We start from the raw sequence: 23963 nt of genomic DNA, 5'->3' as shown, positions 1-23963 counted from the left end.
AAGGAAGGGAGGCGCCGAAGACGGAAGGGGACCGGTTCGAATAGCGAGTGTGGGCCGCGGGAGGCCCGGCGGGGACCGTGCGGGGCGGCGGCCGAGTCCGAGGTGGGGCGGGGGGAATCGAAGTTGTCAGACCGCCTCCAAGTGACAGCGGGACCCTGTGCTCGCGGCCCAGCCTGGCCGTGCCCTGCCCGCCCCGCCGCCTCTCCTCTGGGGCCGGGGGCCGGGTCAGGTCGGGCCCGAGGGGCCCGCTCGGCAGTAAAGCGCCGGACAAAGGCGGCACCCGAGCGGGCGCAGGTAGTGGCGTCGGGGAGGGGAGCATGTCCAGGGCATCCACCCCAAGGGGCAGGCGACGCGACCGGACTCTGCCCCAGGGACTGCGGGGGCCAGGGCTCCCGCCTGGAGGAGCTGTGGCATTGACTTTAGTCTCCAGCCTCTGATCTCCTCGAGGCTCTGGGAAGAGTGGGGTCGACTTGGCCAAGGCGGAGGGGCAGGGGTGGGAGTGTGTGCCCCGAGCGCCCTGGCCGGTGGCGACCCAGCTTGGGGGACACCCAGATGACAGTCCGATGAATCGCTCTAGAGCCTGTCAGCTATGAAGAATTTTCAGCTAGCCAAGTATACCCGGGCACACTCTATGGGCAGAGGTTTAACTCCACCTGGGATGTCTCTCAGTTGCCCATTTGTCGGCAGTTTTAAGAGCTCAGAAGCCTAGTTGGATTGGGACTAGGACTAGAACTAGCACACCGGTGATCCCTTCACAACTCTCTTTAGCACTTTTCTTTAGCCAAGAAGGCACCCACTTAAGGAAATGACAAGCTGAGCTTATAAATCGAGGCAGAAATTTAAAGATGAAATAAAATAAGGTTTTTGTTTCTTTGAGCTACCTGAAACATTCCCTGCCTTTCCACAAAAAGGAGAAAAGGGCCTTGGAGGGATACCACAGTCCTTGGCCAGTTGGAGGACACTTGGGAACCACTGGCTTGAGCTGTGAGTGTCTCTAACCCCACCAGTGAGCAGCTAGGCTGAATGCTATTTATTCCTTTTTAAAAAACCTACTAAGAGATCATGTGATTCCACACCTAAGGGTTTGGGGATTTGGGGTTGCAGTGACAGGGAGACTCAGGCTGTTTACATCCTGCACTTTGAGAATGTGTTCAGAGTTATACCTCAGTGGGGCTAGTTAGGAACACACCTGGAGTTGGCTGTAAGCACAAACTGAGAAAGCTACCTGTCAGCTATGCCAGAGGGGTAGGAGGGCATGAAGTTAATTCATGACTACCCCATCCTCCCCACAGGAGGGTCTAAACCCTAGTCTGGGCAGAGTTGATACTTGTGGAAAAGGGAGACTAAAGTTTGTCCAGAGAGAACTTAATTGTGTGTCTAAAACCCAGAGAAGGCTGAAGAATCTCAAGTCCTGTGTGCCTTCTGTAGGGCTATGTCTGGTTTTTTTGTTTGTTTTGTTTTGTTTTGGTAGCAGTTTGGGGTGCGCTGTTTGGCTGCTGAAATGTGAAGGGAAGTTGCCAAAATAGAATAGCATTTCCCTCATTAATAGGGCACTTACCTGGTAAAAGACTCATGCCAATCAGATCCATGCTTAGGAGGGCTGGCTCTGGGAAGTTGAACCAGCAATGAGGTTCTCTTTTTAATATCTTACTCCCTTTTTTCTTTTCTGTATCCTGACTGTCCTCATGTCAGGCCTTTTATTGTCAGGGCTTCCTTTTCTCTCCTGCTTCCTTTGGCACTTCTGATCCAGTCTGTACACAGCTACCAGATCATTCTTCCTAAAGCATCCCTTTCTTAAGTCATTTCATTACCTACAAAATTGCCATGACTCTCCTTTTCCTGCAGTCTGATCCTAAACACTATTCTTAAAACTCTTCCCTAACTATGCCCTGCACTTTTCATTCCTGTACCTTTGTTCTTGCAGCTCCCACCCTCTCCTTTCCTCTCACTTGTCTGTAGTCTTGCTTTTCTTAGGCCAAAGTAGTCATCTGCCTCAGAGCTCAGAAGATTTTCTAACATGGTATCTTCTTGAGTAGTTTTATCGGTTGAACATTTATTAAGGATAGGAATAATTTGAATATTAAACCTTTCTGTGTATGTGTGTGCATATTCCAGTGTTTCTCATAGGATGCTGTGCACATAGTTTTTGTTGAATGAATAAGTGCAGTTGGCTGCTGAGTTGGGAACAGAAGGGAAACCTTCCCTCCACTTTGTCAAGAAATGTTCAATATGGAGTCCTTGGGGGGGGGGTTCTGATCTTTTCTGTGAAAGGAAAATAGATAGGGCATGTATAGGGGGCTCTAGAGTGGGAAATTTATCTTTTTCTGGTATTTCTGCTAGTGAAGAGTCAGTCCTGTGGATTGCTCACATGACACCATATAGACATGAATTGGAAAAGAGCTGTAATCCTGTTTTCCTCCTACCCCAACAGATAGTTCTCTGTAACCCGGCTTTGCTGTTCTTATGCAATTTTCCTTGTTGTCCAGGCTAAACGAATCCATATGTTTTATCTCTTCTCAATCCGGGTGTAAATGAGGAAAAAATACAATTTTGAGAGCAGAAAAGAAAAGTAACCCTGGCTATGGCTCAGGGATAGGACTTCTAGGGTTCATTTTGTAGGAGGTGTTTGGGGGATCATCACTAATGTTGGAGGCACGATCAACCCCACCTTACACCTATCAGAAAGGAAAGCTCTGGTCCCAGCTCTCTCAGCTCTCTTTCAGAATTTGTGTTCACCATCAATTGTGGTGGACCATGGAGGAAATGGAAAAAAGGTCTGGTGACTTGTTTGAGATTAAACAGTGAAAAAACATTCTTCATCCATCCCTTTCCCCCCCAATCTCCTTTTTTGCTCCAGTTTGATGATGAGTGGACCAGCATTTCCTTTCTAAGTGAGAAGACCACCCCTCACAGTTGCCATGACAATGCAGACCCACTCCCTGTCAATTAATTAAAAAAAAAAAAAAATCCTACCGCTTTACTCTCCTTCCACTGTAGCAGGAGGAAGAAGGCCTCTCCTGGGCATTCTCCTCATCTGCTCATGCTATTTTGTGTTTCCTAGATCATGGTCCTAGCTTCATGGGGATTGTCTGAGTTTCTTCACCCTGAGCAAATTGTGCCCCTCTTGGAGCCAGCAGCTCTTGGAGCACTTATGTCCAGAAGGAGAGGAAATTCTTGTTCAGTTATTCATCAGCAATGCAAATTAAAAAACAGCAAGAACCCTCTTCTCTCTTTTCCATTTGAGTTTGAAAAAGTGTACCATACCTTCTCTGATAATCAGAGGTATGAGTTGGGGAGCATTTGCTATCCATTAAGGAAATTTCAGTAGACCTGGAAGGAATTCAACCTCCCAGTATACGTACTTCAAATTGGAGTTCTGTGGGGATTTGCAAATAATTTATTTTTGTTTCTCACCACCTCTCTGTCCTAGCATCCAAGAGGACTTATGTGTGTTCACTTTATATGTTCTTATTCCTCTTGGCCCTGCTTTAGCAACATCTGGCCTCAGCACCCTATCACAAGGTGAATTGTTCAGGGGGAAAAAAAAGAAAAAAAAAAAAAAAAACTTAAGGAAAAAAGAATCACTGGAGTTGAGAAGTAGCCTGTGTTGAACTAAGGCTGCCAGCCGAAGCTGCTGGATTTATGGAGCATTATATGAACAGCCTGGACATTAAAGGGCCTTCTTTTTATGAATGGGTTGTGAAGAATGTAAATAAAGCAGCATCTCTCAATGGGGAAGCATTTTACATAAGCAGTATTACCCCTGCCCAAGTATTTATGGGAATTTGCTAGCATAGTCTGGCAAAGATCACTTCCTTCGTGAACTTGACATTGTGCTGGGGACCTTGGAGGGACAAGGAGATTGTGCTTTGGTTCTGAGAGCAACCCTAGCACTCCTGTTCTGCAGGTCTCCTGGCCTTGACTTGATGGGTCAGCTAAAGGTTGAAGTGCCTTTTAATGCTGAAGAAATGGAAAATACCATGTGTAGTTAAGATGCACAAAGATTGGAAGCATAGACACTTGATGTGCCTGGAGCTCGCACTTTTGCAACTCCTTAGACCTCCCCAGGACAGGGCATGGGAGGTCCTGGATGAGAAATCCTGCCTTATTTTATAAGTATCTAACTGGAGTAAAATAGACTGGTTTGAATTTCAGCTCCTTCATGGTTCCCAAGCCCACTTCTTGGTATTGCCACTGATGAGCAGTAAAATGACTAAAAGGGAGATGGAGGAACAGAGCAGCAGTGGGCTGCAGACAACCTACTCAGGCCAGTTAGCTTCAGGCTCTCCATACCACCAAGTACTTTCCTGCCCTTGGGTTCCAGTGGGGGCTGTGGGTTCTTGCCCCAGGTGACAGTCCAAAAACAGGACTGTGGGTTTGGTAAGCAGGCCTCAGGCTGTTATCACATCCAGGCCTTGGTGTTGTGTCCTGGGAGGTGCTCATGAGATTCTACTTTCCCCAGTGGAATATATATGCAAGGATGGTTATTCACCCAATTCAGTGTCCTACACACTAAAATAGCATTGTCCTTGGGATCCTACAGGCCTGATCTATCAGGGTTTGTGTCTCAGCCTGGAATTTGGAACTTGTTCTAAGGAACTGCGACCAAGTTATCTAATGAAAAAATAAGTGACTTCTTAGCCAGGCAGGGACTTGAGTCTAATTCTTCTTGCCCCAATTCCTTTCCCAGTAGGCTGGGGAGGGGAGATGTTTGACCCCCCATGGGTAAGGGGATTGGATCTGGTGTCTTTCTGCCTTTCTTCTGACCCCAAAGATCTCACAGGCTCTCTGCCTCCATCCAGTTCATTACTCCTTCAGAGGAGAGGGATGACCCATACTTAGATCCTTTCCATCTGTAGCTGCTTGACTAAAGTTTGGGGGTAACTTCATTGTTAATTACATTCCTGTGTGGTTTAGAAGTGAATTCTTGGTTTTCAGAGGATCTTTGTAGGAATCATGGGAAAGTTATCATTAGGATGCCACTTTATGCCAAGAGATCTGACAAGTGTGCTAGAATAAAGGATGGAGTCATGTTTCGTCTATGGTCAGTGTTGGCTGGGCCCTCCTTAGTAGTGAGAAGTGTCCCCTGCTTTGTGCCTGCAGGGACTCACAGTTTGGACAGACTGTAGAAAAGAATTCTAAAAATGGTGAAATGGTTACAAGAAGTGATCTTTAGAAAAAATTCAAAGTATTGGGATTTATTTGTCCCAAAGAGGTAGCTCAAGTGCAGTGACTGTGTCTCTCTGCACATTAAAGTGGCTGTCTAGAGTATGATGACCAGGTTTTACTCTTCATTGCAGTCTGAGCTGGAGGAAGAGGATTTCATCTGGAACAGGAGACATGTATAGATTCTTGGGGAAGTTTATAGACTCATATGTTTGGAGCCATTACTGCTTTTTAGGACGTTAAATTGGCTTGTTTCAAAAGTGCATGTAAGACTTCATTGGGAATTTTGAGCAATCTTTTCTGTAGAAACAATTTTTAAAATTATATTTCTGTTTCCCACAGATGATTTATGTAAATAGTTACACCTTCAATTTCTTCTTGCTGAAAATTCAGGAAAAATTAATAATATGTTATAATGGCAATAATTAAAGCAAAAGAGAGAAAAAAAGTTGAATGTACAAGTTATCTTGAATGTTGGTCAGCCAAACAGCAGTTATCCTGTGAGGCTCTAGATAGAGACAGCAAGTGGGAATGTGGGCTTTGGGACAGACACCTACCTGGATGTCCCACTTTGCCTTCCTTCACCACAGCAGTTGTGGCAAGTTCTTTTAATTCTTTGTACCTGTTTATCTTTGACTAGAGGACAAACTGGTAAAAACTACTGAGATGGTAAAAAACTACTATGTCATAGGCTGTAGTGAGCATAGATGAAGTGTTTTGGTGTGTGTGTGTGGGGAGCAGTACTGGGGATTGAACCCAGGGCCTCAGCACTTGCTAGGCAAGCACTTTACCACTGAGCTACATCCCTACCATAGATGAGATGGTGAATGTGATGTGCTGAGGGTGGTGCTGGGTACATAGCAAGTACCTAACAAGTTAGTTGTCCAGTTACAACAGACTGTTCTGCACAGTTAGAGGACGGACTTGGGACTGACAGCACTAACTCTGGTTCTTTGTTGCTGATTTTCCCTTCACATATGTAAAATTCTTTGTCTAGACACAAGTGTGTCTAGCACTATACTTACTCATTTAATGGTTTGGGGTAACAAGTGGAGTATTTTCCTGAGTAACTGGGCAAGTTAGGAGAAAGAAAAGGATGGGAGTGAAAGAAAGTTTTGCTGTGTAAATAAGAACTATCCAAAGTAACCCTATTATATTAGATTAGGTAACCCTCATGGATTAAGTTGAAGAGGCACAGTGGACTCCTGGGATGGGGGTTAGAGGACTCTTGTCTTAGACTCCCAAGTAGTACCATTATTCTAGTTTAGAAATGTTATACAGGTTGAGCATCCCTGATGCAAACATTTTGAAATTCTCAGGTGGTGCTCAAAAGTTTTAGATTTGGAAGTATTTCAGAGTGTAGGTTTTCAGATTAGGGATGCTCAAGTGGTCTATGCACATATTAAAAAAAAAACAAAAAACTCAGGACTGGAGTTGTGGCTCAGTGGCATAGTGCTTGTCAAATATGTGTGAGGCATTGGGTTCAATTCTCAGCACCTCATATAAAGAATAAAATAAAGATTCATCAATATCTAAAATAATATTTTTTAAAAAACTCAAAAAATCTGAAGAACTTGTAGTTCTAAGCATTTTGGATAAGGAATCAACCTGGTAGGCAGCCAGATCTTCATCCATGCAATAAGTTCTTATTAAGCCTGTGGATGAGATTTAGTGGTAAGGAGGGCAGAACTTATCTGTCTTCAGAGTTTGCATCCCGTTGTAGGTGGCACTAGTAAATTAAGTAAGAGGTAATCTGTTAGGTCACCTCACTTTGGTGGGGTCTGCCTTGTGATTTGCTCCTGCTAGTAAAGTGCTGGGAAAGCCTGATCTTGGATCTTGTTTTTCATGTTTGACTCATTTAGGAGGTTAGTGTTCTGTTGGGAAGATCTGGGGGAGAGCCCCCATCTTGGGCTGGGCAGCCAGTTTTTCTGTTTAGGAGTCTCAGCAAGCCATCTTAGAAAACTAAACTTTTGGTTCCTGGAGTGTCCTAGTGATTGTGGGCTTTATTGGTTTTTGTTTGTTTGTTTGTTTGTTTGCACTAGGGATTGAATCCAGGGCCTCACACATGCTAGGTAAGTGTTTTGCCACAGAGTCACATCCCCAGCACTGTCCTGGTAGTTGAATCAACACATATCCTTTTGCTGCTAGGCAAGTATATAGAGCGAGTTGGTGAGTTGTTGGCAGGTTTTTGAAGGATGGTGTATTGGTGTACTGGTAGCATGAGGTTTCCTCCTATTTTGCTGAGGCCATGATGCTGAGCCTTGGGGTACCCTATTCCCGTTCCTGATTTTTGTGTGTGTGTGTGTGTGTGTGTGTGTGTGTGTGTGTGTGTGTGTGTGTGTGTGTGTGTGTGTGGTGTGTGGTACTGGGGATTGAACTCAGGCACACTCAACCATTGAGCCACATCCCCAGCCTTATTTTGTATTTTGTTTAGAAACAAGGTCTCACTGAGTTGTGTAGTACCTCGCTGTTGCTTGAGGTACCTTGCTGTTGCTTGAGGCTGGCTTTGAATTCACGATCCTCCTGTCTCAGCCTCCCCAGCCACTGGGATTACAGGCCGGCGCGTTACTGTGCCTGGCTGCATTTCTGTTTTATTTCTCCCATACTGTTTTCTACTCAGAGCAAATGGGTCCTGCCCCAGGCAAGGATTTGCTTCTGACCCAGCCTGGGCAGTGTGGCATCTGGGTGGAAGAGTCTGAAGGAGCCTTAGCCTGGAGTTCCTTTTCCCTCAGTTTAGAATAATCCTCTGTGGAGCCCACAGGGGTGAGTGAGGCTAGGAAAAGCTGCATTCATCTGCTGCTGCAAGACTTTAGCCTTTGTCTGTTGCCCCTTCCTCTGTCCTGCTGGGCTTTTGTCCCACAGTCCACCTGGCTTGAGGTAGGCCCTCAGTAAACATTTGAATGAAGTCCCAGCACAGATGTTCCTCCTGCAAAACTCTTTCGTCAAGCTCTGAACCCTCCATCACAGCCTTGTCACACTTCTTGCCCTATCTTCTACAAGCCTATGCTCCAGTTTCTCAGTCTTTTTTTTTTTTTTTTAACCCTTATCCTGGTACATGTAGGGGAAGGGGAAAAAGAAATTGAGCACCTACTGTATACTAGGCACTCTGCACACATTCTGATTTAGCTTAATCATCACAACAATCTTGCTGTGTGGACAAGAAAACCAAGGCTCAGAGTTCAATCCCTTGACCAAGATGAGTGGCTTCTAATCCACTGTGGGTCTCACGTCTGTTGTGGAGGCCAGCAAATGTTGGCTGAATGAGCAAAGGTCACAAGAGGTGCTGGGTCTTGGGTATGAGTTGTGGATGCTCTGGCTTAGCTGAGCTAGTGCCTGCAGATATAGTCAACCTCATGATCACAGGAGCTATACACTGGGAAGAGATAGGGGAAGGCAGATTGCCTGAGGTAGGGACTTAGACCTTAAAAGAAAATTCCTGAAGACTAGTTTGTATTGCACATGATTTACCTTCCAATTTGTCAGAGTTTCTTAAAGTGGAACACTGGTGTGACTAAAATACCAGTGTTCTCTGTCTACTGCCCTGGCTGATCTGTGTTATATAACAATGTGTAGATTGAAGAGGTGCCCTCTTGTCTCTACCTATAGGAAGGGACCCTGACTTAAGACTAGGGCATTGGCAGTTCATAACCCTGTGAGAAGAGTCTGTCAACTCTGCTCTTATTACCTTCCTAAACTTTGCTTTCTCACATACAATGAGGGATCCGTAGCCTAAGTTAGAACTCCCACTCCCCAGTGGGATCGGTTGCCTTTATGATTACAGGATTGGGAATATCTGGCTTTAGCTCTGGATCAAGAAGTAAATGGAGGTTCTGGACGTTTGGGTACAACCCTGAGCCTCTGTGTCTGGGCTCCCTTGCTGGGCTTGTCAAGAGTGTACAGGAGTAGCCAAAGGTGTAGGATGCACAGACCTATCCTTTATGGGATAGGGTTGAACCTTGCCTGCTTGGGTGCTCCTGCCTCTCTGGGCTTCCACTATGACATGTGAGGAGCAGGTAGTCTGACAGACCATAAATAGGATTGGTGCCTTCAGGCGTTGGGGGGTAAGCCCCCCTCCTTAGATGGTCACCAGACCTGAAGGCACTCAAAAACAAGCCTGTGCAGGCTGGGAGTATAGCTTATTATTGAGAGCACTTCCCTAGCATGTGGGAGACCCTGGGTCCACCATGTGGCCAGCGCAATGGTTTCATTAATGAGGTTCTTGGCATAAAAGTTAGCTAGAAGAGATCGAAATAAAACACACAGAATCAGTTACCTTTTTCTATGACCAGGTCCGAGACGAGACGGCTCCCCTCTCTGGCTCCAACCTCGAACCACTGGTAGGACAGCAAGTATTACTCAGGGCTAGCAGGAGAGAGAGAGGGAGCACGCCAGGGAGTAGCCTTTTATTGGGGAACAAGAAATTCAGGGGATAATTCCATCCAATGAAGGTTGAGGGGGGGCCGCACTCCAAGGTCAGGGTCAGTGATTGGGCCCCCGGGGTCAGTGGTCAGTCACACCCCCACACGGACGGGTTCTCTCATCAGGAGAGGGCCGGGGAAAATTCCGACACAGCCAGAAGCCTCAGACCCAAACCGGGAGTCACCCAGTCACACGTGAGAATGGCTCCCCACACCTGGGTTCAATCCCTAAGGCCAGGCCAGTTCCCTTTGATTGTACATCATGCTTCCTGACCAGGTTTTTCTAGGATCCAGCTTGGTTACAGGGTGAATTGAGGGCCTGCAGCAAGTAATGGTGAATAGATACCAAGGAGGTGGGGCTGGTGGGCAAGGTCACTGCTTTCAGGAGCTCTGAAATGCTGAAACTGGGCACTTGCACTGAAGCCTTAGATGCTGGAGCAGGCAGAAACATACCTTCTAACACCAAGCTGGGTCTGGCCTTGTCCTTGCTCTCTGAGGAATTCACCTTCAGAGTGAGCTGTAGTTCAGGGTCTGCTCCTGCCCATCTTCTGTGTTGTAAGTGGAGCCCCCCACACTTCACTCCATTCTGGCTCTGCAAGGAAAAGGAAGCAGTGTTGCCATCTTACTTCAGGTTGGATACTTGGGTGTTCCTGTTGGAATAAGTAGCAGAGCAGATTTCAGGTGCAGGCTGGGTTTTTGAGTTTTAGCAGCACAAGGGACTGTTTTCCCTGTTGAAGCTGCCCTGGGCTCCTGCTGACTCCAGCTCTCTGCTAGCCTCCTGCACAGTGATTGACCATCCTCATTACCATCCTGAAGTAAGATTGGTGTGTTTCCATTTTAGATGAGGAATCTGAAGTTCAGAGAAGTAAAGTAAGTTGATCATGAAGGGAAGAGCAAGGATTTATTTTTATGTTTATATTTTTACCATGCTGGGGATGAATCCCAGAGCCTTACACATACTAGGCAAGCACTCTACCACTGAGCCACACTTCCAGCCCTAGAGCCAGCATTTAAATCCAAGTCTGCCTACCTCAGAGCTTTGGTGCTTTCTGCTTTTTACTTTGAAGAGACTCGAGGGCTACCAACACCTTTACTGGCTATATTATAAGAACAGCAGCTTCAGCTCTGTTTTCCATAAAGTAATATCAACTAAATTTAAATGAAAAGGAGTGCCTATCTTTGTGCTCTTGCTGCTTTTCTTTTTTGATAGAAGATTCAAGAAACTTGGTATGTCTGACAAGTGTTACTCCTTTCACAGTAGGAGAGGTTATACCAAGAGTGAATGTGAAGAAGGGCAATGCTTAATTCAGCCCAGTTGGCTTCAGCTCTAATTGGAATGAAGTTGCTGGGGCAGTACCCTTCCTGGTCTCACAAAGGTGACATCTGGTCTGTTCTTAATCAAGAACACTCCCTCTCCATTAAAAATAAAGCAGAATTTTAAGTGTGGTAGGTAAGAACCCCAGTCTTGAGACCCTGAAAATGGTGTTGCTAAGTGTAGCCCAGAGCCAGGTATATAAGGGAAGAGCAAGGGCCAAGGCTGATGAACTTGTCCTTCTTATACAGCCTCTGCTTGTGAGAGTGATCTGCGCTGTGACCATTAGGCCTCCACCCTCCCCTCAGCAGTGCTTCAGACCTCTGGCTTCCCTTGCCTGAGCCTTCATTCAGTTAGACACACAGCTTCTTGCATATGTCTACCTGCGTTAGTAGTAGTGGTGTGTGTGGTGCTGCTGCAGCTTGAGAAGAAGAAACAGGACATCTCACCTATTCTGCATCTGTGGGGATGACTTCTAAAACTAGTGTACCTCAGGTAGAGATGGCCTGTTTGTTGACTTTCAAGTACATTTGTGGGGATTCTGGATTCAACCTATGGTTCTCTGCATTTGGGGCCCGGAGACTGACTGACCAACCACTATTCTTCATAGCAGCTGTTCAGAACCAAAGACAGACTGGTTTTCTCCAGTGAGAGCTTGCTTAATACCATCTAGGTGAGAGGTGATATACCCTGGGGAGTCCCTCCTAGGAACTTTCCTCAAAGGGGCCTGGATTACCTGTGCCTGGGTGAAAGGGTAGAAGACAGTGCTAAGGGAACTCAGTGCAAGCTGAGTTCTGGCCTTGTCCATTGGCAGTGACAGAAAATTCCTGGGTCATCTAGTAGAAGTATTCTGGGCAGCAGGAGGATTCATAGGACTGGAATAGGATCTGATCTTACTGCTTTCCTGGGATCTTCTTCCCCCATCAAGCCCAAGTGAGCCATTACCTACAGGTTAGAGGGGCCCTGACAGGTCCAGAGCCCCTCCACCCAGCCCCACTTCAGGGAAAAGCTGCAGCTGAGATTCTCATAGGCACATCAAAGCATGACTCATATTCGCCCTCCTCTTCTTCTCTTTCCTGGTGTTGGAGTATAGCAGAGACCCCAGCTTCTCCTCAGGATAGTGACTTCTCCCGCCTGAGGCACCACATGAAAGTTAGGAGTTGTTTTGCAATATGCTTTGATGGCCATGGCTGTTTTCACCCATGACTGCATGCTGAGCAGTCAGATTCAGAGGAGGCTAGCAGGAGGCTCCTGTGCTTGATTTGGAAATGGGACTTTCACCCTGTGATTTAGAGGCTTCCCAGATGTCTGTCCCCTGGGGTGTCCCTCAGGGACTGGAGCATTGAATGGGAGGTTAAAGAGCAATGTTCTCTACAGGGAACACTTCTTAGGGGACAGGCTCTTGAAAGTGGATAATGGAAAATAGATAATGGGCACTGTCTCTCCTTCCCACCTTTCCCTGCTTGGGACCTTTTGTGTGCTGAGAGGAAGCCTTTGACAGGGGACAGGTATTCCTGGACCTGGTGATCATATACCCAGCAAACTGCTGAGGAACAGGCCAGTCATTTCTCCCCTTCTAAGAGTTCTTCCTCAAGCCTGGCCTGTACTGACTGACTCTCTTTCCCAGCCACCCACTCCTTGCTCTGTATTTGATGTCCATGTCCTCAAAGGCCACAGGCCCAGGTGACCTCAGCCTTATCCCCCAGCCATTTTCAGGTCCAGCCTGTTTGGAAATAGGACCTGTTGAAGGGCTTTAGCCCCTGCTTCACTGCCAGTTCTGTTCACTCGACCTCCATCTTTAGGCCCCTTGCAGGTAAAGAGGCTGGACCTCAGCTTTCCTTGAAAATAAGATCTGCTGCTGCTGCTTCTGCTTGCTTGCTCCTCACCTCCAGCATAGGGTGTCCTGATTTTTAAAAAGGCCCCTGGGTCTTAAGCAACCGGGGGTGCTTTTGAGAGTGAAAGGAGGCATTGCTAATAAGTATGCTGAGTGGTCAAGGGCAGGGCTTACCCTGATCTGATGACAGGAAAGAGTCTTATTGAGTGTAGCAAATGCTGGGGATTTTTAGGAGCTTGCTCTTTCTATGCCTCAGGAATGAATGAACTTGCCTTCTGTGACTCTTTCTTGCCTGGGGCCCAGACTCTGGACAGTGGTAGGTCCCCACACATGGCCAGAGCAAAACATGGCACTCTGTCTCTTCTTTCCAGTTTTCCAAGTCCTCTCTCAGGGGTGAAGGTTGTCCACACTGCTTTCAGTCAGGTTTTCCTCAATTAGTGCAACATGTCTCTGGAGAGAAGATGCCCCCACCATTGGCCCAAGGCCACTGAAGTGAGGTGGAAGTGGGAAGGACTGGGGAGTCCCCAGGCTTGGGACTTTCAGGGTTAAATCCTGGCCCAGCAGGGACTGCTCCCAGCTCTGTTAGTGTGAATAACAATAGCAATGGGGAGACTAAGCTGAAAAGCCCAGGCCTGCTGGGTGGGGAGGGGTCAAGGGGTGCCTGGGGGTGGGGGAAGCATTGTCTGGCACCTCACTTGGCAGCCTCTGTGCTTTGGGTTGGAGAGTAAATAGGAAGTGAACAGCAGTAGGCTCTGACCACCCAGCTCCCTGCAGTTCTGACCACCAGCCCCCACCCCCCTGCAGTTCTGCATTGCCTCATTTGTACAAGCTGCCCCTGGCCTTTTTTACTCAGAACTGGGGCTCAGGCTGCCCCAAGTGTATGTCCAGGGGTGTTTTGCCAAGCTAAGCTAAGTTATGGGATCTTCCCTGGTTGTGGGCATCTCTCAGGAGCCCTGAGATTTCACCTCCCCCCCCTCCTGCCTGCTATCTGGCAGATTGCCTACCAAGAGGGAGAACCAAGGGACAGGGCAAGACTATAGGGCAGCCCCACTTTGTCTCCTGTGTTAATTCTTCTCCTCAAGGAGTGTGCTGATCCTAGTGTTGATGATACCCTTCCTCTGTCAGTGGCACTCTTTGGGCTGCCCTTCTCTGGAATCTGAACTGAAATGGTTCTGGCTTCTAGGACTGGCTGAGACCTCCCTAGTCATGGGCTCCTCAAAGTTAGGCCTCACCCTTCTTAAGGCTTTTCTAGCAAGATCCAATTATGGTATTCCTGGTTTATGTCAGAATCCTCAGGGCCTGGACTTGGCCTCCTCTACACTATAGCCCAGCAGGAAGAATCCCTCACTATCTGAGTTGGAGGAGGGGCAGGTAATGCTTTGGTAATAATTTGAAGGAATAGATGGGCTCCTACCACCTGAGCCCCTATCCTGCAGTGTGTAATTAGTGCGAGGAGAGCAGATAGAGAGGTCGATTTTTTGCTTCTGTTTCATCCTGTCCCCTGGCTCTGGAGTCTTGGTGTTCCTTGGGCTCTTCAGGGCCTTAGTTCATAGGGAACCTAAACTGAAAGTATAATGGGAAAAACCAGTCCTTGCACGGATATTGTTTGCTTGTTCCCACTGGATCTTTGTACCTGGAAGTGGGGAGCAGGTTCTAGGAAAATCCAGGTTGGAGACAGAGTAGGGGTGGGACAGATTACCACAGGTGAATCTGGATGGGCTGCAGTGGGAGAGAAAGCAGGCAGGGGCAGGCCAGGGCAGGCTCCTCTCATTGCCTGCCTTATGTCCTGCAGGTTGGAGGGACTCCATGACACACACTCGAAGGAAGTCCCTTCCTGTGCTGAGTTCAGGCCCCACTGGGCACCAGGAGCCCCTGCAGATGGAAGACAACAGTATGGAACAAGGGGCTGAGGGTGCAGAGCCAGGCATACCTGAGAGTCCTGGGCACCTCACAGGACGCCGCAAGAACTACCCACTGCGTAAGCGCTCATTGGTTCCTGAGAAGCCCAAGGCCTGCAAAGTGCTGCTGACTCGCCTGGAAAATGTGGCTGGTCCACGAAGTGCAGATGAGGCTGATGATCTGCCCCCTGACTTGCCCAAGGCCCCCAGTCCTGCTCCATCCAGTGAGGACCCTGGTCTTGCCCAACCCCGCAAGAGACGTCTGGCCTCCCTCAATGCAGAGGCCCTCAATAACCTACTGTTGGAGCGAGAAGACACCAGCAGCCTGGCGGGCACCCGCCGCAGTCGAGGGGGAGACCCCCACCGTAGCCGGGACCGTGACCGGGCCACAGGGGGCTGGTCCTCCTCCAAGAAGAGGCCTCGGCTGGGAGACCTAGGAGAGGGAAGTCCAGACTTATCCCCAGAGCCAGCATCAGATGAAAGTACCCGCAGAGATGGAGATCCAGCTCCCAAGAGACTGGCTAGCCTGAATGCAGCCGCTTTCCTAAAGTTGAGCCAGGAGCGGGAGCTACCCCTTCGACCTCCTCGTGCCCATGCAGAAGCAGATGGGCGTTCCACTGAGCCCCTGGCACCCAAGGTCCTACGGCCAAAGTGGGCCAAGGTCAATGGCAAGAACTATCCCAAGCCCCGGCAGGGGCCCAGCTCGGGGGATCCTGCAGGCCCACCAGGCTGGCAGGGACACCCTGATGAGCCATGGCCATCTGCCACTCCTCGTGGGCCGTGTGCACAACCTCCTTATCAGCCCCTTAGCAAGGCTCTGGAGAGCCCCTTGGGGCTGCGCTCCCACCTGCCTCTGCTGATGGGTGGTCAGGCTGCCCTGAAGCCTGAACCTGGGCGCCCAGGCGAGGAATCACCTGCCCCCAAGCAGGAACTGCATCAGCCCTCTTTCCCTGCACCTCAGCTGTCACCCCTGCCAATGCCTGGCAACCCCGCTGACTATAATGGCCTATGTGGAGGACCTGAGCTCACTGCACTAGGCAGCTTCTACCTGTACTGTGGCCAGGATGGACTGCAGTGTGGGAGCTACTCTGCCTGCCCCATGCTCCCTGAAGGCAAGCTCTCTCCAGTGGCTTCCCCTAGTGAGGGGCTTCTCTTGGCCCCTAGCTCAATGCCCTCAGGCACCCCTTTCCAGCACCCTCCCTGGAGCTCATCTCGATACTGCTCCAGCGAGGACACTGGAGTGAATGGCTACAGCGTTTGTGGAGTGTTGCCCCTGTCTCTTACCCACATTGGCACTACCTGTGGTGGCTGCCCCTACAAAATGCCTTTTGCAGCAGGTAAGCCCTTTGGGAGGCGGGATATGCTGGGCAGTCTCTAGGATGTGCCATCCCAGGAGGCTGAGCTGTGGTTCCAGGCAGGGGCTTCTTTGGATCTAATTACTACCTAGAAGGCAGAAAGCTTTGAAAAAGGAGGACTCACCTAGTCTGCCCCAAGCCTAGGAGCATTCCCATGAAAAGAACCCCATATTTAGCTCTTGTGGCCTACTCTGTCCAGGCTATTAATGAAGGTATCTTGGCCTGACAGCATTACATTGGTGGAGGGTATAGAAGGACCTGTTCTCCTTCCTTTTTGGGATTTCTATTCTTAGACCCTTAGGTATTAAAATTAGGGTTTACCTATTCCCAGGTCTTTCCCCCTACCTCTCCTTGAGGAAAGTTAGAATTATTTGCTTGGAGTTCAGACCATCTGTACACTGGCCAAATCCAGCAATCATGGTAAAGTAAGTGGGTTCCAGGTTCGGGAGGAATTGGTGCTAGCTATGGTAAGACAGCTTTGTCCTGGCCATACAGACCTTGAAAGAGAAGAGGTGCCCAGACATGGCATCACCTAGCAAGATGTGGATGGGATAGGCACATCCCAAGAATAGACTAGCAGAGTTTCCCTGGCATGGTTATAGTATTATCAGGGCCAAAATTTTGGTGTCTGCCTTCCTAGCAAGACCCAAGTACCTTAGAAGCTCATGCCCCAGCTGATGAGACACCCCAGGCTAGTGGGGGGTATTATCATCTGCCTCCAGGCTGCCTCTTCACTTCCTGGGTGGAACTGAAGTGACCTAGAGCCATCTTGATCAGCCAGGCTGCCCAGCTGGTAGGGAGGTGAGGGCTGGACCTTCTCAGAGCTCTCCTCTCCCCCCACGCCCCTTCTTGCAGGGGTCTATAAAACAACTTTATAGACCACTTGGCTCTGGCCAGACTGGTTGTGTCAGGTTCTAGCATGAGTTGGAGTGCTAAGAAATGAAAGAAGCCTGCTTGGGCTTTTTCATCTCTTTCATGCCATTCCTCAAGTCTAGACCCTTACCCTTCACCCTAATAACAAGACCTCCAGTAAACATACACACACTGCCATTCTAAATGTTTTACATATAGGAATTCTCACGACATATAATTGGGCAGAGGTTCTGGAGCCAGACTGCCCAGAGTTAAATGTTCTCCTCCACATTCTTTTCCGTGACCATGGGATAAGTCAGTAGTTACTCTGTTTCCTTAAATGTAAAGTGGGAGTAATAGTACCTATTATAGGATTGTTGCAATGCTAATACATTGATAAGAAAAACAATCAGAAAATGCTTTATGATATTTATAACTACTGCTAACATTGTACTGAGGGGCAGAGTGACTTGCCTGAGGTCACATGACTGGTTAAGTGGCAGGTGTGGGACTCATATCCCAGCCTGTCTGACTCCAGAATTGCTGCTCTTGAGCACTGTGGAGCCCTAGAGAATCTCAAGCCAGTGCCAATGAAGCCATTTCTGCTCCTTCTCCTTCTAGCTTGAGGGGAAATGGGAATGTCTGCTGGCCATTCTGTAAGGTCAAGAAACCCCCTTTTCCTTTGAGCAGTCACTCTGATGAGCACCCTGTAAAGAGTTCAGTCCCCACCTGCCACCTCAGTGGTCTTTGGATGCACACTTAGAAACTAAGACAGGAGCTCCAAAGCAGATAAGGGGTTACAGCTTGCTATTACCTGCCCTAATCCACTCTCTCCTTCTTCTAGAAGGCTGCAGGTCCCTGGGCCAGCTGGAATTTCCTCTCCCGGAAGCTGGCCACCCAGCCTCACCTGCCCACCCGCTTCTAGGATGCCCTGTGCCCAGTGTGCCACCTGCAGCAGAGCCTGTTCCCCATCTTCAGACACCCACATCGGAACCCCAAACAGTGGCCCGTGCGTGCCCTCAAAGCGCCAAGCCTCCTAGTGGTTCCAAGTCAGGTCTGCGCACAGGTTCTGGTTGCAGGCACACTGTGAGGAGCAAGGCTGCCCGAAGGCCCAGCCACCCCAAGCAGCCTCGTGCCCAGCGCCCACGCCCTCGCCGCCGCCGCCGCCGCCGCACTAATGGCTGGGTGCCTGTTGGGGCTGCCTGTGAGAAAGCTGTGTATGTCTTGGTGAGTGCCAACTGTTAGCTGATGGGGTAAGAGAGGCTGATGGGATACAAGACCTGCAGTGAGATGGTCTAGCAATTCTGACAGGTGACGAGGGGCTCTAGTTCACTTACACCTCAGGAACCAATCATGCTGCTCTGCCCATTTCCCCAGCCTCTACCAATCCTGCATCACAAGCATTGGGGAGGTTGGGAGATGCAGTCTGGCATAGCAGTGGTTGGTACAGCCATCTGGGTATCTTTACGTCTTTTCCCTGCTTGCTCTGTCTCTTCTGTCCTGGACTGTAAGATGGAAGATTTTCTGGAGACTTTTGGGATAAGTATGTAAAGGAGAAGTTTGGATGATCAAGGGAAATTAGTGATACAAGAACATTTGAGATAGTGAAAAGAATGTCAACCAAAATGTATTGGGCAGTTGTTAAATTTGGTGCCAGGATTGAGCTAAGTATTTTGTATGTGTTATTCCTTTTAATCCTTACCACTATCCTATGTGGCATATACTTCATGGTCCTCTAATTATCTCCATTTTATAGATGAGGAAATGTAGTCTTAGTAATAGATTAAACAATCTAGTACCACCACTTAAAATGATGGTTTAAGGATTTATATTCAGATTGTGCCATGCTGGGGGTCTTGCAGAGAGACCCAGCTATGGGGGGTCTGAACAGCCCCAAAGGCTTCAGTCTACTTTCCCACCCCTGTTCTGTTGTTTCTGCCCCTCTCTAGGCATGGGAATTCCCCATCCTCATTCTGTCCCTGAAAACCAACTCAGAAGCACTCTGTGCAAACACAATTTGCCTATCCTAAGGAAATTGTAGAGAGGATGTCATTCTCTCCCTCCTTCCATCCTTACTCTCAAGTGTTGCCCTGAAAGCCTGTTTGTGTCATTGGTTTGTTGCCTAGGATGAGCCGGAACCAGCCATCCGAAAGAGCTATCAGGCAGTAGAACGACATGGAGAGACAATCCGGGTCCGGGATACTGTCCTCCTCAAGTCAGGCCCAAGAAAGACGTCTACACCATATGTGGCCAAGATCTCTGCCCTCTGGGAGAACCCAGAGTCAGGTACCCCTCCCTCAGGCTAGGGACCCAAGGGGCAGCTGCCCTCACCAGCACTGTAGGCACCCAGTCAACCCTTGTCTAGAGTTTGGCCTGCCAGAAATCTCCCCCATTCCTGGCATAGAGTCTGGGGTCTGTCTGCTGCCCAGGCTGCAGCAACCTTGTGACTTGGGTTGGATCAGTGTGTTAAATTGGCCAGCAACCAGAGCCTGGGCACCTGTCTCCCTGCCTCACCTGTCAGTGCCTTCTCTCCCTTCTCCCTCCATACCCAACAGCATTCCAGGCCACTGAATGCTTGGCCTGGGGGACACTGGTGGCTGGAGCCTGAAGGATTTGGACCAGGCATTAAGACTGGATAAAACTCTAGGGTAGGCAGGCAGTCTTTCTGCCTATCTATGTAATCAGGATTACCAACTCCAGCCATGACCTCTTCTGCTGTTCCCCCAGGAGAACTGATGATGAGCCTCCTGTGGTATTACAGACCTGAGCACTTACAAGGAGGTCGCAGCCCTAGCATGCATGAGGTGAGCTGACTGGCAGGGGTGTGGGGATGGTGAGGTGGCAGAGTGAGGGGTTGTCATACCATTGAGACATAGTTTGGGAAGGCCAGCTGTGAGCAACCAAGTGTCAGCTTACCACCTTGGACTCTAGAGAACCTGGGGAAGACCTGGGGTTTTGTAACTTGTTCCCAACACTGTTGTAATTCATGTTTCAGGGGAATAACAGAAAGGGAGTCTTCAAGGAAGGGGGGTGCCAAAATGGGAACAGGGAAATGGGTCCTGGCAACAGGAAAGGTGAGGTGAAGCTGCACAGCATCCCTAGTATCACCTGCATTATGAGAGATAGGAGGCAAGACTCTTTCCACCACCGCCTTGGTCTCCAGAAAACCTCTATGGAGAGAGGTGATTTGAAGCTGGGGATTTGTACAGGCTCACCTTTATTTCCTTTCCCTTTGTAGGGTACTTAACTACTAAGCCACATCTGCAGCTCTTTTTATTTTTTTATTTTGAGATAGAGTCTTGCTAAGTTGCTTTAGTGACTCACTAAGTTGTTGAGGCTGGCCTTGAACTTCAGTCCTCCTTGCAGAATTTTTCATCAAACTGAAAAGGATAGGGACCAATTTCACTTTTCTCCTCTGGGCATGGGATGGGTGGTCAGGGATCAATATGTCAGTGACAGGGACTATCAGGACTGGCTACTCCTGAGTAGGATAAAACTTAGAAGGAATACAGGAGGAATGCCTAGGAGTGGTAGGTAAGGTATACTTAGACTGAATTTTCAGGGAAGCCCCCTGCCTTACTGCAGTTCATTTAGGTCAACAGTCCCAACAGAGGGATAATGCCTGCCTTGATCCTGGAGTTAGGTGCTTGCTTTCTTTCTTTTTTTTCTTCTTCTTTTTTTTAAATTTTAGTTGTAGGTGTACACAATAACCTTTATTTTATTTTTATGTGGTGCTGAGGATCAAACCCAGAGCCTCACATGTGCTAGGCGAGCACTTTACCACTGAACCACAATTCCAGCCCCTGGAGTTAGGTGCTTTCCAACCTTGATAACCAATCTCCCTTTGTCTCCCCTTGAGCCTTTGCAGAATGAAGTTTTTGCATCGCGACATCAGGACCAGAACAGTGTAGCCTGCATTGAGGAGAAATGCTATGTGCTGACCTTTGCTGAGTACTGCAGGTGGGTGGTGCCCTGTACTCTCTGGTTGGCCTCTCCCTTCAGACTTCCCAGGGCTATTTGGGTGGCTGGATGGGGTCCCCAAGGAGATTGCATTCTTTTCTGAGCCCAGTCTCACTTACTGGGCCTAATCTCCCAGAACTTTCTTCCTTACAACCTGCCTCCACCATCTGATTTTTTTAGAAGATATAAAAGTTCTTGCCCCATTGAGGTAAAGTGATTGGAGCAGAGGTGTGGGGTGTCAGCACTGCTCTTCGAGAAAATCTACAGTTGGCAGGAGATTGGGAGGGAGGCCCTGACAGGTGTGGCTCCCCAGCAATAAAGAAGATGAACCAGCAGTGGCAAAGTGAGCACAGTTCTCAGGATAGGGGTGGAGGCAGCACCACCCCTTGGCAGGCAGGAAGAGCCTGTCCTGGCTCTCTCTGGACAGGGTGGGGAAGGAATTGGTCTTCTGTGAAAGTGGCTGTGGTAAAGATAGCAAATGGTCTATAACTGCAGATTCTGTGCCATGGCCAAGCGACGAGGCGAGGGTCTCCCCAGCCGAAAGACAGCACTGGTGCCCCCGTCTGCAGACTACTCCACCCCACCACACCGCACAGTGCCGGAGGACACGGACCCTGAGCTGGTGTTCCTTTGCCGCCATGTCTATGACTTCCGCCATGGCCGCATCCTCAAGAACCCCCAGTAGCCTCCTTGTGCTCATACTGGGGCTGCCCATGAGCAAGTGGGGCTCAGGGCAGGGAGCACTGCTTGAAGCACAGCACTTGGTTAAGGGGACACAGGGGCCTCTGATTCTCTTTGGTGGGGGGAGGGCAGGGGCCCCTCTGGGTTCTGGGCCCCATGGGAGGGAAGGGAAGGCCAGGGTATAAGAAAAGCATCAGAGCCCTCATCAAGCCCTCATCTTGGCCTAGGTACCTGTCTGTGGTCCCTTGGGTGAAGACTCACAAAGAAGCAGTCTTCCCTGAGGCTGGGCCAAACCTGAGGGACCCTGGCCAAGTAGGGGTTGGGGCAAAGAGAAGGTGTAAGGTCCTTTGGGAATCAGGCCCAGCAGGCCCTTCTGTAGCCTCCCCTGGGCCCTCCAAGGGGGAGCAGGAGCCAGCTTTACCTCACCCACTGTGACCCGCTTCTTCCCCATCCGCCTGGGACCAGGCTCTAGATTCTAGCACAGCTCTGAGTTTGTTCTTTTGAGACATAAAGAGCCAGAGTCTGGCTTCCAGAGCATTGACTTCCTCTTCCTAGACTCGGGGCCTTTCCCTGGCTTTCCTCCTTTGCCCCTGCAGTAGCCACTGGTGCTGGGACAAGCTGACCCAGCCCTTGCATTCACGGGTGTGGTCCACTTGTGGGAGTCAGCCTCCTGTCCCCCTCCCTTTGAGGCCACCCAGTGGGTCTAGATTCCCAGAAAGTTAACTAATCAATGTGGGGCTTGTCATGCCTGGGAGGGTGGATGGGTGCTGGGAGAGGGTGGGGGGCAGGGGGCAAGGAAAATTGCTACCTGATTTATTGAAGATTTTTCCTCTTGCCTTACACTTGGAGGTTCTGGGAAACCTCTTGCAGAACTTCACACATGACTCTTCAAGCCACACCCACCTGAAATCAAACCAAAGGAGTGCTGTGGCTCCCCTCGCCCTGCCACCCCTTTACCCTAGTCTTTTTGTAGATTGCACTAATTTACATCCCAGCGAGAATCAACACTGTATCAGTCCACAGACCTGCTGAGCTGCAGCCACTTACCTAGGAGCTAAGAACTTGCATTTTCAGTTTGTTCCTATTGCCCAGAGGCCCTGTTCTCACTCATGCTGCTCCCTAGAGTAGATTGATTAGGAGGCTCAGCTCCCTGTGGTCCTTGCCTGGACTAGGCCAGACCCTGACAACTGGGCTCTCTTGAGGGGGCTGGAGACCCAGTTACTTACTATTTGTACCAAAGAGGAGCACGGTGAGGAGAGGGAATGAGGTGCAGTGTGGCGTGGGCCTGGTGCTGGCAACCTGCTAGCTGAGCACTTCCATGAGGGCAAGGAAGATGACCCTGGGTCCTCTCTCAGGAAGTGGCAGACACAGGCCCAGCAAGCCTAGGAGGTGGCACTGGGTGAGGACAAATGTGACAGGTGCTGCAGAGGGAGGTGGAAGTGCATTCTGAGGGCACCCTTGGCAACCCCTGTGGGCCCTGTCCTGATCTTAGAAGACAGGTCTTCCTGATTGGTCATTGGGCTGGGTGTGGCCTGGAGGCTTCAGAGGTGAATTTTTGCTTGGGAAGCTGATCCCAAACCTGAAGGGAAGGGACTTGGGTCTCCTTGTATTGAATAAGCTGTTTGGAGGAAGGCATGGGTATAGGAAGGTGGGATAATAAAAGAGTTTGCAGAGTGGCAGTGGGGGTCCTAGAGAGCCAGCCTTGGAGTCTGCCCATTCCCAGGGTGCTGCCAAGGAGCCTAGCCTCATCTATAGGAGAGGAGATCAGGGCCCCTCCTCTTAGGAGGCAGGGTCTGCTGCCCAGAACTTAAATGCTTTTGAAATCTCTTAGATGTGGAAATATTTTTTCGAACCTGAAAATGCAGCTGGTAGAATTTCAATGGAAACATAATCCATGTAAAATATATTTTAGTTGATATTTTGTAAAATGCACTTTTTGTGTGTGTCGATCCTGGTTTCCCAGATCTGTATTTCAGTGTTTACAAGGGAGCGGGGGAACCTTTCCTCACCTCCCTTTTGACAGAGATTAGAAGTACTTCTTTAAGAAATTAAATAAATAAATTTGAGAAATTGTATTGATTTAGAAAAGGATCATCGCCTGTGTGTCCTGTCATTTTTTGGTGGGTAAATATGGAAGGACTCGCCATTCATATTTTGGAGTCCCGCTTAATTACCCTTTGCAGCATGGATGCTCACTGAGGCCAGTAAGCAACAAGGGCAGGAAAGTAGGGGGAAGGGAGACTGTGGCAAGGAGACAGGAATAGGAACTTTAAGTTGACTTTTTAAAAAATATGTTTTTAGTTGTAGATGGACATGATACCTTTGTTTTATTTATTTTATGTGGTGCTGAGTATCGAACCAGTGCCTTACACATGCTAAGCAAGCGCTCTGCCACTAAGCTACAACCCTAGCCCCATGAAGTTGACTTCCTGACTTGTGGTCTGTGTGAAATCCTTGGGTTACCAACCTTCACCTGGTCAATGCCAT

At 49.1% G+C, this 23963-nt stretch overlaps 1 protein-coding gene across 2 annotated transcripts in view; it reads left to right on the top strand.

Annotated features, from left to right (window-relative positions):
- The window catches only part of Bahd1 (bromo adjacent homology domain containing 1), a 26515-nt gene extending 2948 nt beyond the window's left edge, over window positions 1-23567 (top strand). Inside the window, exons 2-7 of one of the 2 annotated variants that reach the window (XM_015480827.2) lie at window positions 14523-15965; window positions 17680-18062; window positions 18962-19121; window positions 19563-19639; window positions 20695-20795; window positions 21291-23567. In XM_015480827.2, the coding sequence (XP_015336313.1) occupies window positions 14537-15965; window positions 17680-18062; window positions 18962-19121; window positions 19563-19639; window positions 20695-20795; window positions 21291-21480 (2340 nt within the window). In that variant the 5' untranslated portion in view covers window positions 14523-14536 and the 3' untranslated portion in view covers window positions 21481-23567. The remainder of the gene's footprint in view (window positions 1-14522; window positions 15966-17679; window positions 18063-18961; window positions 19122-19562; window positions 19640-20694; window positions 20796-21290) is intronic. The other variant, XM_015480828.2, reaches the window with a different exon arrangement.
- Window positions 23568-23963: the final 396 nt, after the last annotated feature.

Source organism: Marmota marmota, unplaced genomic scaffold, assembly GCF_001458135.2.
Source record: "Marmota marmota marmota unplaced genomic scaffold, marMar, whole genome shotgun sequence".
NCBI classification, from domain to species: domain Eukaryota; kingdom Metazoa; phylum Chordata; class Mammalia; order Rodentia; family Sciuridae; genus Marmota; species Marmota marmota.
This window is presented reverse-complemented; position numbering and strand designations above follow the sequence as displayed.